Source organism: Schistosoma haematobium, chromosome 4 (genome assembly GCF_000699445.3).
Source record: "Schistosoma haematobium chromosome 4, whole genome shotgun sequence".
Lineage (NCBI taxonomy): Eukaryota > Metazoa > Platyhelminthes > Trematoda > Strigeidida > Schistosomatidae > Schistosoma > Schistosoma haematobium.
The window spans coordinates 4,434,004-4,452,224 of record NC_067199.1 but is presented as its reverse complement, the minus strand read 5'-3'; the positions used below and the strand labels follow the sequence as shown (position 1 = coordinate 4,452,224).

The window sequence follows — 18,221 nt, the reverse complement described above, 5'->3', positions numbered from 1 at the left end:
ATGGGATTTGTGGAGAATGTATTAATTTAATTGTTGAATTCATGAATAAATTAAAGCTAAATCACTATGGAAAACCTGCAAGCACTGGACGGCTGTTCCGTCTTAGTATGATACGCATCATCAGTGCACATCCACGAGCCCGCACGTAGGACTCGAACCCAAAACCTCCGATCTCGTGCGCGAACGCTTAATCTCTAGACCACTGGGCCGGTATCCAACAATCCTAATATCTAACTTCAACCAATCCACGATAGTGCACCACCATTCATTTATTAAATGAAAGATTTTGATTAAATGAATCTTTGTAATTAAAAATAGTGATATACGGAACGGTACCGTTGTACATAGATACTTTCACTAACAAGCTCAAGCTCACCATTCAGATTAACTTAAAACTTTCATAACGTAGAAGTTTAAAAAGTTTCGAGTAGCATTTTACATCTCCATAATACAGAGAGAATAGTAACCCGTGTTAATCTAACGATAAAATAATGATAGTTTACGTCAAAAGTCTACATAACGCTGACATAATTACACCTATTAGGCTTTTTATTGAAATTAATATTCTGTCTTGGTCTTATAAACTATTTAAACCTGGCTAATATTAAGTTATCAAATGTCAAAAATCCAAGTTCCTAATAATTGGTATATTACGGAAATAGTAATATTTAATCATTAACTTTATTTCTATAGGTGTTCAATTTATTTGAAACTTGTGGTCTGACCCTGGTACTGATACCTACATTGTAAGTTTATTTTTGGTAGATTAGAAATTTTAGATGTCACAATATCAGTGGATCTAAGTGCTTTGTACAAATGCTAACTGAACAATCATTGTTGTCGCAAGCTTTTAAATGATATCAGGAAGCATTTGACATCCATTTAATCATAGTATGAGACTTTTCAGCAGTGAATCTCAATATAAACATTCTTATTATATGAATAGTCAGCTTGTGTGGCAGCAGCCTCAGCAGCAGTAGGTCTCAATATACACAAAAGGAAAAGCAGGATTCTCCGATACAACACAGAATGCACCAATCCAATCACAATTGAAGGAGAAGATTTGGAAGATGTAAAAACCCTTACGTATTTGGGCAGCATCATTGATGAACATGTTGGATCTGATGCAGATATGAAGGCGCGGATCGGAAAAGCAAGAGCAGTATATTTACAACTGAGGAACATCTGGAACTCAAAGCAACTGTCAACCAACACCAAGTTCAGGATTTTCAATACAAATGTCAAGACAGTTCTACTGTATGGGGAAGAAACCTGGAGAACTACGAAAGCCATCATCCAGAAAATACAGGTGTTTATTAACGATTGTCTACACAAAACACTTCGGATCCGTTGGCCGGACACTATTAGCAACAACGTACTGTGGGAGAGAACAAACCAGATCCCAGCGGTGGAAGAAATCAGGAAGAAGCGCTGGAAGTGGATAGGATACACATTGAGGGAAGCACACAACTGCGTCACAAGGCAAGCCCTCACATGGAATCCTCAAGGCCAAAGGAAAAGAAGAAGACAAAAGAACACATTACGCCGAGAAATGGAAATAGACATGAGAGAAATGAACAAGAATCGGATGGAACTAGAAAAGAAGGCCCAGGACAGAGTTGGTTGGAGAATGCTGGTTGGCGGCCTATGCTCCATCGGGAGTAACAGGCGTAAGTAAGTAAGTAAGTAAGTAAGTAAGTAAAAAAGTAAGTAAGTAAGTAAGTAAGTAAAAAAGTAAGTAAGTAAGTAAGTAAGTGAGTAAGTAAGTAAGTAAGTAAGTAAGTGAGTAAGTGAGTAAGTAAGTAAGTAAGTAAGTAAGTAAGTAAGTAAGTAAGTAAGTAAGTAAGTAAGTAAGTAAGTGAGTAAGTAAGTAAGTAAGTCAGCTTGTATTTCACTATCTGAGAATGTTATGTCGTCGGTCATTACTGTTGACCTTATAAGTAACTTGATGAACAATGCTGTTTGGTTGAGATACTCCGAGAACAAAAGATCAATTAGATTGATTTCCTATAACGAGCTAATTCATTAATCAGTCTTGATTATAATACAATTAGATGTGATCAGTTTTCATTGTGAGAAATAAAAATTAAATTAGACAAATTAGACTATGTGAGGAAAAAATAGAGTTAAAAACGAAGTTGTATTAATCAAGTCACTTGAGATTTTTATGACTTCAAAAAACCTGAATACTTTCTCTTGATAATTTTCACTCAAAACCAAAAACGGTCGGGTTAAGATGAACGCTTTAATTGAGACACTAGACGGTAATTTTTTCAGCCATTTAGGAACATGTATGCCATCTTTACTTTCAAATTACAATCACATTCATATACATATAAATTGATAAACACAGTGAAATGTTACATGATAATTTATGTTCTGTTTACGTTCTTTTGTAAAGTGTAGACACTGTTTTTTGAACAATACTGACATGGGCTGAACAGTACGTTCTACAGTTAAGCGATTATGTTTTCGTTTCAACGTACAGCTATTTCACTCGTTTTTTGAGTGATATAACGAAATAGACTGGTTTTTAGGTCCGAATAGCCTAGTGAGTCTTTGATATCTATTCTGCATCAGTGATTTATTTAAAAAGGACACCATTCTTCCAATAGTGTTATTTGCACAAAAACGATCAGTTCTGTTGAAGAAAGCTCATTAATCAAACGTCTGTTTATTAGACTTACTAGTAATAATAGAAACTAATCCAGTGCCCTATTCACTTAGAGTTTGGTTGAGACAAGTATATCTACGTTAAATCTACAGTTGTTGACTCGAACCCCATTTCTTACATCTACTCAGTTCCAGAAAGTCGAAATAGTGATTAGGAATCATAGTGTTAATTAACTTTAGACAGTTGCATAATGAAATACAGAACAATATCAATTAAAAATATGCTATAAAATGGATATAATAATACCAGAGTATTGAAAGATTGATTGTTGTTTCTTTTACAACACATAAATTAAAAGTTTGTTAACCCCATGATTCTTAATCATTATTTCGATGATCTGGAATTTCTCCTCTAACAATTCATTAATCTCAATTGATTGATCACTGGGTGGCGATCAATGTCAGGCGTGTCTAGTCCTTATTAGTGCAGATCGAATGCTATCGATCATGTTGCAATGTGGCCACCAGTCTAGGTGACTTGACACTACGGGCACTATATATTGAGATGATATATATATTGAGATATATATATTGAGATGATCGCCACCCAGTGATCAATCAATTGTGATTGCATTCCAGTCCTACAGGAGGTCGGTCGCGGCTCGGATAGTTCAGTGGTAACGTCTCTGACTGTGAAGCTGGGTGACACGAGATCGGATCCACCAGGAAGCACCAGTTCCCTCAAGATTACAGGTACACCTTGCTGACGAGTGCGAAGTAGCACGAAACCTGAGTCCAGGGTTTCCTATCGACTACCTTCAACCACCAACTAATTCATTAATCTGAAACAAATATTTACTATCTTATTAACCTTATCGGAATCTTTGTTATATCATAATATACATATTCATTTCTAATCACTTTTGTTTATTTACAAACATGCATATATATATATATATATATATATATATGTATATATATATAATCACTAACCTTACTGCTCGGACGTTTGAGTACATCACCAATTCCGCCACCATTTAGTAGCCCTTCTCGTAAAGTTGTCAATATGCACATACGTAGTGAATCACATCGACGTTCTATACTGTCAACAGTTTCTTAATAAAACGCCAATCGATTAATAAGAAGATAAAGAAAAATTCAAATAATTAAATTATAGAGATTTTGACTAAAAATATAATTTATGTAAAATTCTGAAGTGAACAGAACAATTATGTATAAACACCGAAATTATACTGAAACTACGTATATATATACAGACAAATCTAGGAAATGTTTTAATAAAAAATGACAAACTTTAAAGCCTTAACCAAATTTAATGTCTCTTATTAATGTCTGATTATAATGCCTGCGACTTAAAGTATCATCGAGACAATCCACACATGATGCACATATGCCAATAACAGACTAACCAATTGCAGTTTTAGACACCAATGGGAAGATTCAAACAAACATTACAAGATGAATTAACATCAACACTAGATTAAATGCTTTCATATGACTTAACATGTGTTCGACCAGAACACAGAAATGACTTTAATTACATTCATTGGTTTTACAAAGAAGTTAACATTCGCTACCACATATAATCTTACAAGTTTTCGTGATTTTAACAGAAAATGAATTATGACCTGTAATACACAATTAATAGTGATACATGTTCAACAACCAATCAAAGGTCAACGAGCACCTCTTTCATATTACTACTAACTGTGTTTTTAAATTTATGTGTACCTGCTGAAGCATCTACATTGGCCAATCAGAAAGAAGGGCATGTCTTAGATATTTTGAACATGTTCCGAAAAGCATTAGAACAATAGAAAGAACTACTATAAACAGCGTAATTATTTCTCGGACACAGGAAATCAGGTCGACACCTTGCAGTCTTTCTAGGTGATCAATAAACAGCCAAGTTCCAATCTTCTCAAGTTTCCTGAAGTCGTTGATATCGGGATGCAGAAACCTGATCTATGTGTTCTAAATGAGATGGTTATTGATCTTTCCTTGCTTTAGGGTCATAAAATTTTGTTCAACTCTTTATTTCTATTAAATAAATCATTGTCTTTTTATTTAGACTGTTTTCCAGATTAGTAATCTCATTTTGATTAATTCAACTCCGCTCATTTCATTTTACTTATTATAAGCGTTTACTCTTTACGTAATCACTTGTTTCTAGACCTTCGGACTCTTGATACAATCAATGCACCATCTTTGTATCTATACAAATATCAGTTAATTGTAAAACACTACAGAATATAACCATGTGATTCTTTATTTCTCAACTGTTTAAACCTCTCATTACATAAGTATTAAAGAAGAGGAAATTACTGAAACAGTTTAAGTAGAATTATTTCTAAACGAAATGCCATTTATTATCCATTAATTTTGTCTGGAGTTAACATAGATAGATTTAATTTGAAAACTATTATTGGCTGTTAGAATTTAGATGGTTTTACTCTCTGAGTTGGATGGTTTGGTCACGGAGAGAAATGATTTTCAGGAAAATCATGATCCAAGAATCAAATCAAAGGAAGATACAATCAAAATAAAGAGGTAGACAATGACAGGTTAAAGGTTAACAATAACCAATAAAGATCACGGTCGACAGGACAAACTGTGAGTCATATGTGAAGAAATTCAAAGCCTTTATTTCTACCTGAAGCTTGTACTGATGAAGTTGTTCAGAAGACCAATGCAAGCTCCACGATCAAACCATTCAACTCAGACAACAAAACTCTACTTAAATCACCAACCTGAGCTACAAATGTTCTTCACCAATTGCTAGACTTGAATATATACATTGTATCCAGCTAGTGTGAATAATAAATAACTGACAAGATAGTGTATATTAGACGAGTACAAATAAACAAGAGCTATAATATACAATGACTATTAGTTATTCCATCAATAAGCCCTCCTGAAGAATCGAATAAAATAAAGCATTTAACTTGATCAACATCCATATCCGATTTGTCCATTTAATCATACGGTTATAATATTCTTCCAAATTTGTGTATCTTAAAATCATGTTTATTTATAACATTCAGAATAGAGTTAGTCTCTAAAAATGTTGAAGTAGCAATACTTTGATCAGTGAATAAGACAGAATGTAAGTGATTTATTTGAAAACTATTATTTAACTAATAATTATGGTTTTATTTAATATTATATTTTGGTGCAATATAGAATTCATCAGTTTAAACTAATTATCTATTAATTCGTCAATCGAAGCTAGAACACTATGGAAAACCTGGAAGCACTGGATGGCCATTTCGTCCTACTGTGCGACCCCTCAGCAGTGGGCATCCACGATCCCGCCTCGCGAGAGTCAAACCCAGGACCTATTAGTCTCGCTCGCGAACGCTTGTATGTGTTGCTCAATTTCGTGGATTAGTCGAAGTTAGACATTCACACCGTTGGATACCGGCTCAGTGGTCTAATGGTTAAGCGTTCACGCTCAAGACTGATAGGTCCCAGGTTCGAATCTCGTGGTTCGGTGTCGTGGATATGCACTGCTAACGAGTCCCGCATTAAGACAAAACGGCCATCCAGTGCTTCCAGGTTTTCTATAGTGTTCTAGCTTCAAATGACTCATGATCTTATCTATTAAAATTTTTATAATATCCACAAAAACCTCTTCTGTTATTACAATATTGATACCAATAATCTATCAAAATGTTATTATCAATATTATTAAAAGTTATTAATGTAACTAACTTAGCTATTTTCATCAGTTTATTCACCCTATTAATAGCACAGCGTATGTTTCTTACTGCTGATTACGCAATCTCTCAATTAAATATATATATAATTAGAACTACAACAACCATCATCAAGAAGGTACAAGTATTTGTAAATAGCTGTCTACGCAAAATACTCAACATCCATTGGCCGGATACCATCAGTTACAGCCTTCTCTGGGAGAGAACAAACCAGCTTCCAGCTGAAGAGGAAATTAGGAAAAGACGATGGGAATGGATAGGACATACACTACGCAAATCGTCAAACTGCATCAAGAGACAAGCCCTAACATGGAATCCTGAAGCGAAGCGGAAAAGAGGAAGGCCTGAGAACACATTACGTCGGGAAATAAAAGCAGATATGGAAAGGATGAATAGGAACTGGAAGGAGCTGGAAAGGATTGGTTGGGACAGGGTTGGATGGAGAATGCTGGTGAGCGGCCTATGCATCTTCACGAGGAGTAACAGGCGTAAGTAAGTAAGTAAGTAAGAACTAACGTAATTCCGAAGTGAATTCAATTGATCTCGAACGATGATGTTCAATACTTTTACTTTCCAAGCATCAAATAAACGAACTGTATAGAACGATTCTGATTTACAACTTAACTAATTATAAAGTATAAATATGTCAAAATGATTTCATTTATTTCTTTTTTTTCTTTTTTATAAACATTATCCATTATACATTCGATAAAATTAGACTAAACTAATGGATGACATAAAAAAAGTTATTTGTTACTGTATTTTACTATTAAAATAATGTTTACATAGAAATTACTTTATTGTTGCCAAGTCATTAAATTCAGATGACTAATTCAATATTTAAGTCATTAATGTAAGTAGTTCATTTAACTTATAATAACTATCTGATTTATTGGTGATTTGTTCTTTTAATTATATAAAGTCTACTGTAACTCATCGATTTATACCTAACAACATATTTTCAATTCAACAACAAAATCTACGAACAAACGAAAGGGACACCAATAGGATCACCAATATCAGGACTGATCGCAGAGGCAATGATGCAAAGACTAGAAGCCATTATATTACCAGTGATCAAGCCAAAAATTTGGATTCGCTATGTAGACGACACTTTCGTCATCGTCAAAAAGAATGAGCTGGAAAACACTTACAAACAGATCAACAACGTTTTCAATGACATCAAGTTTACTATGGAACAGGAGTCAAACAATAAACTGTCATTCTTAGATATATTGGTCACCAGAACCGACACAGGAAAACTGGAAACTCAAATATATAGGAAACAGACCCAAACATATTAAATCCCTAACTACAATAGTAACAACACAAGAGCTCACAAAATCAACTGCGTACACACTTTGTTTAAGAGGGCGAAGACACACTGCAGCACACTGGCAGCACGAAAAAATGAAGAGAAATACCTGAAGGACGTATTTTAAAAGAACGGCTACTCAATCAACTTCATCAAAATATACCAACCGCACGCAGCGTCCAAACCCAATTCAAGCAGAGAAATCAACAAAAGGATCACCCTACTATACATACAAGGAAAGGAAAACCTTCGGGATAGGTGTGGCACACAAACCGACAAAATCACTACAATCAATCCAATGCAAACCAAAGGATGAAATAACAAAGGAAAACAAATCAAACATCAGCTACAAAATAAGTTGTACCAACTGCGAAAAACACTACGTCGGACAAAGCGGACGCCCCCTTCACCTTCGCCTACACGAACATCAATTAGCAGTCAAACGCCATAATATCTCCTCACTTATATAAATACACGTGGTCAACTGCGGACACTCATTCAATTGGAAAAATGTGGAAATCTTAGACAGAGGAAACTCCGAAAACACCAGAGAATTTTTAGAAGCCTGGCACTCAGGTCAATCAGCAATCAACAAGCATATTGAAATCAATCTAATTTACCAAACCAATCAGGAAAATCATGCGCAGATATAGGAGCAAAAATCAAACCAATGAGAGACACATCCAAAACAAAAAAGTAAATAATGACAAATTTAAGGTCAATAAGAACCAATCAACATCGAGGTGCACAGAACAAGCTGTGAAACACATATAGGGAAATTCGAACACTTCACTTCTATCTGAAGTTTTTATTGATGATGTCGTTCAGAAGAACGATGAAAGCTCCGCGACCAAACCATCCAGCTCAGAGAACAAAACTCCACCAAAATCATCCACCTGAGCTACAAATCTTCTCCATCATAGTTTGGTTGTAAAAATTTTATTGTCCATTTGAATACTATGATTAGTACTTATTTCATAGAAAATGAAATGCTTGATTTTGCATAGATCAATGAATTGATGTTGATAAGAAGCAAAATGATAGCATTCATAATTAAACTGTTTAGTTCAGGCAATACAACATTAAGAAAAAACATCTAACTGAGCAGCTAATTTTTGACAGATCATAATAGCAGTATATTTTGAATGAACTATAAAATGGAACATTCATAAGGAACAAAAAATTCAAATGTTTACAATTAACTGATCATTTTGTACAGACCAATATCATTCTGCAATGTGGCCACTACTCTAAAAGATTCAATATCGTGTGCACTATCTTCAGACTTAAGTGGTAGTTTATGGGGAACCATTGGTTTCTCATCATAAACATATAGCTCTAATCTTGAGGGAACTGATGATCCCAGCCTTATAGACTGAGTTATCTGGATCGAGAACGACCTCCTGTAAGATTGAGATATTTAGAATTGACTGATCACAGAGTAGTGAATAATGTCATGTTCTTCTAGTCCATCAGGGAACATCAGTTGCCCCAAGATTACAGGAATGAATTACTGACGAGTATCGAATGGTTCGTTCGAATCTTAGCTCTAGAGATTTCTGTCAACTACATTAAATCACTTAACATATTCGATCATTACAGTAAACTTTACAAACAAAAATATTAACTGTTATTTACAACGTAATTTTTTAGACATGATATTATTATTACAAATAAACATATAAACAAACCATTGTCATTTGTTACATCGATTTCGATAGTAAAATCATTTTGAAAATAAGCATATCCAATGATGGAATATAAGTAGATAATGATTAGTGCTAAAATCCCAGTTAAGAAAATTGATCGACCATTTTTAGTCACTGATCGTACAACATTCAACAACGTCTCTTCACGTGTGATCACATCAAGTAACTAAAATTCAATAACAAAAATATTATTTTATTATATTATATTATTTTGTGATGGGGAAGAAGATTTATAGCTCAGGTGGACGATTTTGATGGAATTTTGTTTTCTGAGCTGGATGGTTTGACCGTGATCCTCTACTTGAAGTTTGTTCTGATGATGTCGTTCAGAAGAACGACGGAAGTTTCGCGACGAAACCATCCAGCTCAGAGAACAACACTCCATTAAAATGATTATTTCGTGTCAAATAATAACTAACGTTAGCCTTACATTTCATATAATTATACTCTACAAAATGCAAGAGCAAACTGAACAGTATATGATTGAGATCATGAACCGATTGATGTTAGACCACCATTGAAAATCCGAAAGTACTGAACTGCCGTTTCGTCTAATTGTGGGACTCCTCAGCAGTGCGCATCCACGATCCTGCCCTCGAGATTCAAACTCAGGGCTTATAGACTTGCGTACAAATCCCTAACTTCTAGACCACTGAGTCGATCGGCATCCAACGGTGTTAATGCCTAAACTCAACCAATCCACGAAGTTCCGCAACCATCTTCCATTGTATTGAGATAGATACCTGTCTCTACCCGATAAGGATAAGCTCCACTGGTCAATAGTGGTCTAACATCAATCGGTTCATGACCTCAATCAGAAAATTAACAATCTCCACAACCCGTAAACTGAACAGGATATCTTTGAATTTTTTAAAATAAGATTCAATTCGACAGAATAGTCCCTAGTCAATATACTAAAAATGATTATTCGTCTTGTTACTTACAAACAACGATTTATTACATTTTGATAATCAAATGATGTGAATGAATAATATGAAATGTTTTGTAGACAATAAGAAAGTATAAAATATATCTACTATTTTAGAACGATAAAATATTCACACTGTATTATGCATTCTTAGCTTATTAGTAGAGTGACTTTTTGTTTATACTAAAAATATAAACAAACTACAGTACAGTCTCTAGATTGTTATATTTTAAAATATATACATGGGTATTTCTTCATAGTTTACCAACAACAAAAATATAAATGTTACACAATTATTGTTATTCTTTTCATCAGACTAACTGGTTACTTTATTGGAAAAAATAAAGTATTGAAAGGTATGTAACAGATCTCTGTCTAATGTAAACCATAAAATAGGATTCAATAAACTTTCAAACTAGACGTAATTGTCATCAAAACCATGATGATATGTTCATAAGAATTTCACTAGTAATAAAATACAAATAAATGTCAATCTATGTTTATCAGACTAGAGTTGTATAGATTTTTTTTATTATTAATTGAGTTCATGAATCGATCAATATTAAGAGAGACCTCTAAGTCTCAACGTCTAATAGGTTACATGACTCGAAATCTTTACAACAATGAGTCACGTATTCAAATGTACAAAGTTTGTGCTCGACCTCTTCTGGAATACTGCAAGTTTATTCTTAGCAGTGCGCGCATAAAGGATAAATTAAAGCTGGAATCAGTACAGAGATGATTTAAACTTCGTATTCTTGGAGCTGATTGTACCTTAACTTATAATTCTAGATTTAATAAACTGGAGCTAGACCCTTTATGGAAGAGGAGACTCAAACTAAATCTTATCTTTTTCTTCAAACTACTTCATAAACTATCCTTTACATCCAATCACTTGATTCAATATGCAGAAACTTCTCATTCTGACATCCGTAATTCCTTGGCACTAGTGAAACAAACTTATTCTAAATCATCTCTTCATATGAATCACTTTACCTGTAAATTTTTTAGACTTTAGAATAACCTACCACAATCTATTCGTGCGATAAAACCACTCCCATTATTTGTTCGCTGCATCGATGCATACTGCTCCTCTGAAAATGCATTGAATGTTTTAGCACCTGTAAGTGTATCTCATTCCACAAGTGATATTATAGGAACTTTTAATGTTTAGCCATCTCTATTAGTACATTACCTAAGTAAAACCACCTACTTGCTGTCACTTCATGCTAACACCGTCCCTAGCAAGTTTAACTAATTTGAATAACATCAACAGTATATCACTGAGTCACATGACACACTCATTTAGGTAGACCTGATTCATATATTTCGGTAATTACTGCTTTGTTTTTCCGTGCTCTCTGTTTTTGTTTTACTTTCTCTAGTTGTAGATAATTATCATTAACTCAATCTGGCATACGAAATGACTTTAATTACTCCGTTCATAAATCAACGGGCTGTGTCCATTTAGGAAAAATTAAAAGTTCTAGGCTGATGCATCGCATCGCTGTAATACATGTACTATTTAAACAACTACTGAACTAGTATACTTAAAACTTTCTTCTATCACATGTTTGTTCTGTACATCTAATGTTACTATTTCTAGCAAATTGATCATGCCTGTTAACTGGCGTGGATTCTGTAATTGTTATTTTCAGAATATAAAATTATTATTCTTAATATTAAACCACTATTGAAAACCTGAAAGCACTGAATGGCTGTTTCGATCTAATATAGGACTCTTCAGGAGTGCACATTCATAATCTCGAACACTGAACTTAAACTCAAGACTTTCGATCTCGTGCAAACTCTTAACCTCTAGACCATTGAACCGGCATCCAACCGTGTTAATGTTTAACTTCGATCCATCTAAATTCTTTGTTGCGATTAGAAGCAAGGATCCTATGAAAGTCGTTAACCAACTCTTGAATTTTCAATATGAATTTATCAAAACTAGTATTAAACCAAATATAAAAAGGTTATGTAGGTAAATGCTTCACAGTTTATACAATTGAACTCAAGTTGTCTATGCTTTACATATATACACTAAACCTAGTAAAAATTGTTTTATAAAAACAAAATAACACTATGGTTGATACATTTCAGTATCGATTATATTATTCTGGAGTTGGAATGAACTGATTCCTTTGTACTTTTTGAATGCTTGATCTCGAATACCAAATACAGTACATTCGTTTGTGGTAATCTAGTACTTCTTGATCCTATCACGTTATTTCTGGGATTCTTGGTTCGTAATATAGTTCAAATAATCCTAATTATCAAATTGGCGTCGCCATAGAGCCTGTGATGGAACGGTTGAACACACATTCAGATTTTGATGCTTTTGAGGATTACTTTGATAGGTTCGAACTGTGGGCTATGACCAAGGAAGATGATGAAGATATTAATATTGTAGCACATTTCCCCACATTCACCAGAAAAGAACCATATAGCTTATTAAAAACTTTGGCCTTACCGGAAAAGTCCATTTCGCTTCCTCATACAGCTCTCAAGGATCTACTGCTAGACTATGTTCAGTATACAAATTTCGAATGTCGTAGAGGAGGAAGATTTCATAAAATGATTCATGAGGACATAACAAACTCCACTGCATTACGTCATCCCAACCCAGTGTATACTCAAGGTTATGCAGATAATTCATTGAGGAGTTGCGATGCAGTTCACGAAGATGGGCAAAAGTTTGGTCAATGTTTGTCTTGTGGCAGGTTCCACTTTTTCAATTCGTGTAAATTTCGTGATTCTAAGTGCTTTAAATGTAGTGATATTTGACATATTCAGTCAGTTTGTAATACTACTGTTCATCTTGCTGCAACTAATATTATAACTTATAATCATCATTTATCTTTATCAACGATTTCAGAAGATAGTGTTCACAGTTAAATGAAACTCAGAATTCTTGAGAGACAACAGTTTCTAATCAATCGACATATCAGATTTCTCATATTATTATACCAGATATGGCTTCTCCTAAAGATCCACTTATTTCTGACGAAATTCTTTGCAAATCTGAGGAAAATATGTTGAATGAACCTAGTCATGATCGAAAACTTGATGTAGTTTTGATGGATGCTGATTTTTCTAATGATCCTTTACTCTGCAATGACATTCCTAATAAATTTGAGGAAACTATTTCAGAACAATCAAATCGTGATGTTCTACCAAATATTTGTCCTCATAGTGCATTTGTTTCTTGTGGGAAACTTGTTCAATGCGAAGCACAAGTACTAAAGGAGCTCGAGTTTGATTACAATTCGGATGATTTCATATCAACTGCTGTTTATCCTTATCATGAAGTCACTTCTCATGTATACTCTAATCAATTTGAGAAATATGTTTTAAATGAAGCCACATCATTCATGACTTGGGGATATAAAGATCCAACATTATTTCGTGGGGGGGGATAGTGCTGGGAAATCTGTGCTTTAAATCCTAGATAGTGGTTTCGGTACACAACCGACACGGCGATTGTATACAATCCCAGGAACCAAGTGAGTCTGTTCCGATTTCGATTGTTAATTCCAATACTAATGAGCACATTCTAGATAATACATAATCCTTATCCAATACACTGTCCGACAGACACAGGATGAACTTGATAAGAAAACGCACATTTGATTACAGACACTTAGACTCCAATTTAAGCTGTGGCGGATGTGATGTTTGAATGAACTAATGATTCCATTGTACTTGTTGAATGCTTAATTTCGAATTCTAAATACAGAACATTCGTTCGTGTTTGTCTAGTACTTCTTGATCTGATTGTATTATTTCTGAGATTCATAGTTTATACTATCATTCAAATACTTCTAATTATCATAATTATCTATATAAATGTAATACACAAAAACAAATTAAAACATACATATCTATGCATAGATGATCACTTACTACAAGACTATAAAAGAATGGATGTATCACAATTCCAAAACCAGTAAATATAATCAATATCAATTGATGTATTAATTGATAATGTAATTGATTTATATTTGGAATATTGAAATGAAATAAAGACAATTGATGATGAATAGATTTCAATAATTCATAACCAATTAAGAAGAGATTATTATGATTATTATTATTACTGTTCCACCTTAATAATGATAATTGTATAAATGAGAATGTTTTTTTCGGATGAAACAATAGTGTTTTCTCTTTATTATTTATATAGTTTAAATATGTTTGCCAATTTATTTCATTTGTATTCATTTGATTAGAAAATAAACAATTTTTATAATTTTTTATAAGAGAATATTGTTTATATATAATGAATAGATTGGTAAATCTGAAAATGAACTAAAAATGTTAAAAAATAGAAATCAAATGTAATATGTTATCGAAAGGAGTTTTGTGAAGATTATAGAAAGTTCAATAATTGAAATCATGAGTCAATTGAAACTAGATCATCATTGTGTACGGTGGTGGAATTTCGTGGATTGGTTGAAGATACACTTTAACATTGTTGGATGCCAGCTGGCTCAGTGGTCTTATGGTTAATCGCTCGCGCACGAGACTGACAGGTTCTGGGTTCGAATCTCGTGGGAGGCGGGATCATGGATGCGTACTGCTGAGGAGCCCCATACTAGGACGAAATGGTTGTCCAGTGCTTCCAGGTTTTCCATGGTGGTCTAGCTTCAATTGAATCATGATTTCAACTGTCGATATGTAGAGTAGTTAATTAAAATGGAAATAATAATATCCGATTGTTATTAAATTTAAAACAATTAGTCCTTTCGATAAATTTTAATAATGCAATGAGAAGACGAAGTTTATTGGAATGATGTGATGATATATTTGTGCAATACCTTTCGAAAAATCTAATCACACATAATGTACTTGTTGAGACATTTTTATATTAGTCATTGAGATCTTAAACCGACTAATGTTAGACCACCATTCAAAACCTGGAAGCACTGGACGGCCAACTCAACAGTAGTACTCATCCACGATCCCGCTCGCGGGATCCGAACCCAGGGCCTTCAGTCTCACGGGCGAACGCTTAACCTACTGGACCACTGAGCCGGTGTTTATGTCTAACGTCAACCAATCCACGAAGTTGCGCAACCATCTTCAATTGTACTGAAGTAGATACCTGTCTCTACCCGACACGGATTAGCTCCATTGATCACGGTTTCTCACTAGAACTCCAAGAATTTCCTCACGGATTTAGTCACTAATGAACACATGGTAATCATCAGTAGAGGGTTGCAGAGATTATTACACAAAAACAATGTGATTACCACTCTGGATAATAAATCACATTTACTAAAGCAGGTTAACGGTAAGGACAAACTGTTTTTGAACGCATAAAGGGGGTTTCACTTTCCGTATTGCCAAGGCTTCAATAAACCTTAGTATACATCCTCGAAGGCTTTTGTACAACACTCCAAATGCTGACTTAATATCAAACTTATGACCAGTCTCAATCAAATGTTTCGCTATGTAGGATGATGTCTGTGATCTTATTGGACTGTTGGAATCCATTTGTTTTCGCAACCATTTTGGCATGTGTTATTAAATTGTATATTCATTTATTATGACGTAATTTGTAGGAAGGGGGTAACTTTTATTATGAGATACATTGATTTGATTAATAGAATTCACTGTAATTATTTGAACTTATTACTGTAGGATTTGTTTACAGATTTATGGCAATTCGCCAGTCAATGTTAAACTATTATATTGTCTTTTTTAAAAAATAAAACAATTCTTTTTATTATTTGGTATCCAGATGACAACTGATTATGTATTCATGATTTAATTGATAGTTTAATTGATGTCTATCTCTCAAAAAATATGATATAATTATGTAGATATTGAGGCGATTACAATTATGTTTAGAATATCAGTATACTAATAAAATAATTTTAGCAACAGACTACTGTAGAAGAGAACAAACTAGTTTCTAGCTGAATAAGAATTTAGGAAAAGACAATGGAAATGGATAGGATATACATTACGAAAATCATCAAAATGCGTCACGATGCAAATGCTAACTTAGAATCCTGAAGGGAAATGGAGAAGAGAAAGGCCAAAGGACATATTACGTCGAGAAACAGAAACAGCTACGAAAAGGATGAATAACAACTGGAAAGGATTGCTTGGGACAGGTTTGGATGGAGAGTGCTGGTGGTTGGCCTATGCTCCTCCACGAGGAGTTACAGTCATAAGTAAGTAAGTAATAAAATAACCAAATTTGCATAAATATGATGAATATTTAACCCTGATATTCTAAAAATTACCATGTTAGTGCAATATTCCTCATATATATACACGGAGTAGTTGGTACATAATTGATAACCACAATTTAAAAATATACTGAAAGCTTATATTAACAAATTATATGAAATTATCTACTCATTACACTGATCAAATAGTCTTGAATATCAGTAACTGAGAAACTCAACCTCTTAACTAACTATACTAAACGTGGTGGACAAGTGAGTGACTGTGTGACACTAACAGCGAAAAGAACAAAAAGTTAACATTTAAACCTATAGTTACTTGATTGAAGTCAAAACATGAACTTCAACGTCTTTATTCAGACATATTCAGATGAATAGTATCTAATCGAGCTAAGTCTTCAAACCGCTAACCGAAAATAAGTAATTTAAAACAATCTATTTATATCATGTGTGAATAACACTAGCTTATAAATACACCATGATCTATTCAATTTTTATCTCATTTTAACCTTTAATCTGTTATGTCAATAACGTAACCTGGGAACAATAAATTTACCACAAAAACAAAATGGAAAATTTCGATGGATTTATTTGTTAGTGTAACATTTTTAAAGAAGCAAAACTTACATTAGTTAGTCCTAATACAAGAATTACATTTTCAGTAGCACAAGCAAATAACAAATATAAAGTTTCTAGTCCAATGTATATTTGAACTAATAATTGATTTGAAGACAAAAGGCATAATACAACAGCGAGTACAGCAATTGGTATTACAGTAATCTGAGTTTCGAAATTATAGAAATCATAAGCTAAAAAAATAAAATGCAAAATAATGAACAAGTGTAGTTTGGAGAAAACATTGAATCATTATACATTTTATATGGAAAAGAAAACGTGAACAAAAATGTCATATAAAAGCTATGATAAACGGTTATTCACAAATATGACAAGACTCCTTCTAGAGATGCAATGATAACTTACCCTTACATCAAGGCAAAATATTTACGAAGTACATGTGTAATGGCTGATGATAAAAAAACGCCTTCTCCAAACCAAAAACATGGAGCGAATTTGAACGTGTTTGAGTGATTTAACCACTAAGTTACTATGCTTTGTACTGACTAGTGAAATTGTTTTTTCAAATATGAAATGATCATTTGTTCACTACCAACAATGAATGACATTGAATTTTCAATAAATTTATAGAATGTGGAATTTAGCCCACTTATACATCGAGTTACTACGTTCAAAAACTATATCCATCAACGACACTAATGTAAGAAATTATTCAACATTGAAACCCAACTCTTTTGTAGGCATCAACAATCATTTCATGCACCGTTATGAATTGTGAACAAAAGTATTCATTTTTAGATATAAGAATGATCAACAATCAGTGACTTCATGGATTACATTAGTCTTGCTCTGAACGTCCAAAAATAATCAATGATGGATAGTAAGAGACTGATCAAATGCAGTCCTAAACATCGATGGGAAGATTCAAAAACAAAATAATACAAAATGAGTTTAAACTTCATCCCAATATACAAGCGAGTGGCTATCTGGACTGAGTAGCTAAGTGGATGGTACTGGATTCGAGTGTCTGAGTGAATATCAACTCTGAGATGCAGGTTTATCCATCTAACAAGTCCCAAATAGGACGAAACGCACGTCATAGATTCTACTGCTAGCCACTATCCATCTTTGTTTATA

At 33.6% G+C, this 18,221-nt stretch overlaps 2 protein-coding genes across 2 annotated transcripts in view; both read right to left on the bottom strand.

The window, feature by feature from the left end:
- The window catches only part of ITPR2 (Inositol 1,4,5-trisphosphate receptor type 2), a gene marked incomplete at both ends in the record, with an annotated part of 142,753 nt that overhangs the window by 35,164 nt on the left and 89,368 nt on the right, over nt 1-18,221 (bottom strand). The window contains 4 exons of the mRNA XM_051219287.1: nt 3,607-3,728; nt 9,360-9,543; nt 14,215-14,619; nt 17,136-17,317. Coding sequence (XP_051066000.1) covers nt 3,607-3,728; nt 9,360-9,543; nt 14,215-14,619; nt 17,136-17,317 — 893 coding nt within the window. The remainder of the gene's footprint in view (nt 1-3,606; nt 3,729-9,359; nt 9,544-14,214; nt 14,620-17,135; nt 17,318-18,221) is intronic.
- MS3_00007235 (uncharacterized protein) overlaps nt 1-18,221 on the bottom strand; it is a 95,922-nt gene that overhangs the window by 45,632 nt on the left and 32,069 nt on the right. The window contains exons 16-19 of the mRNA XM_051215492.1: nt 17,136-17,317; nt 14,215-14,619; nt 9,360-9,543; nt 3,607-3,728 (exon numbers count right to left, since the gene is read on the bottom strand). Coding sequence (XP_051066001.1) covers nt 3,607-3,728; nt 9,360-9,543; nt 14,215-14,619; nt 17,136-17,317 — 893 coding nt within the window. The remainder of the gene's footprint in view (nt 1-3,606; nt 3,729-9,359; nt 9,544-14,214; nt 14,620-17,135; nt 17,318-18,221) is intronic.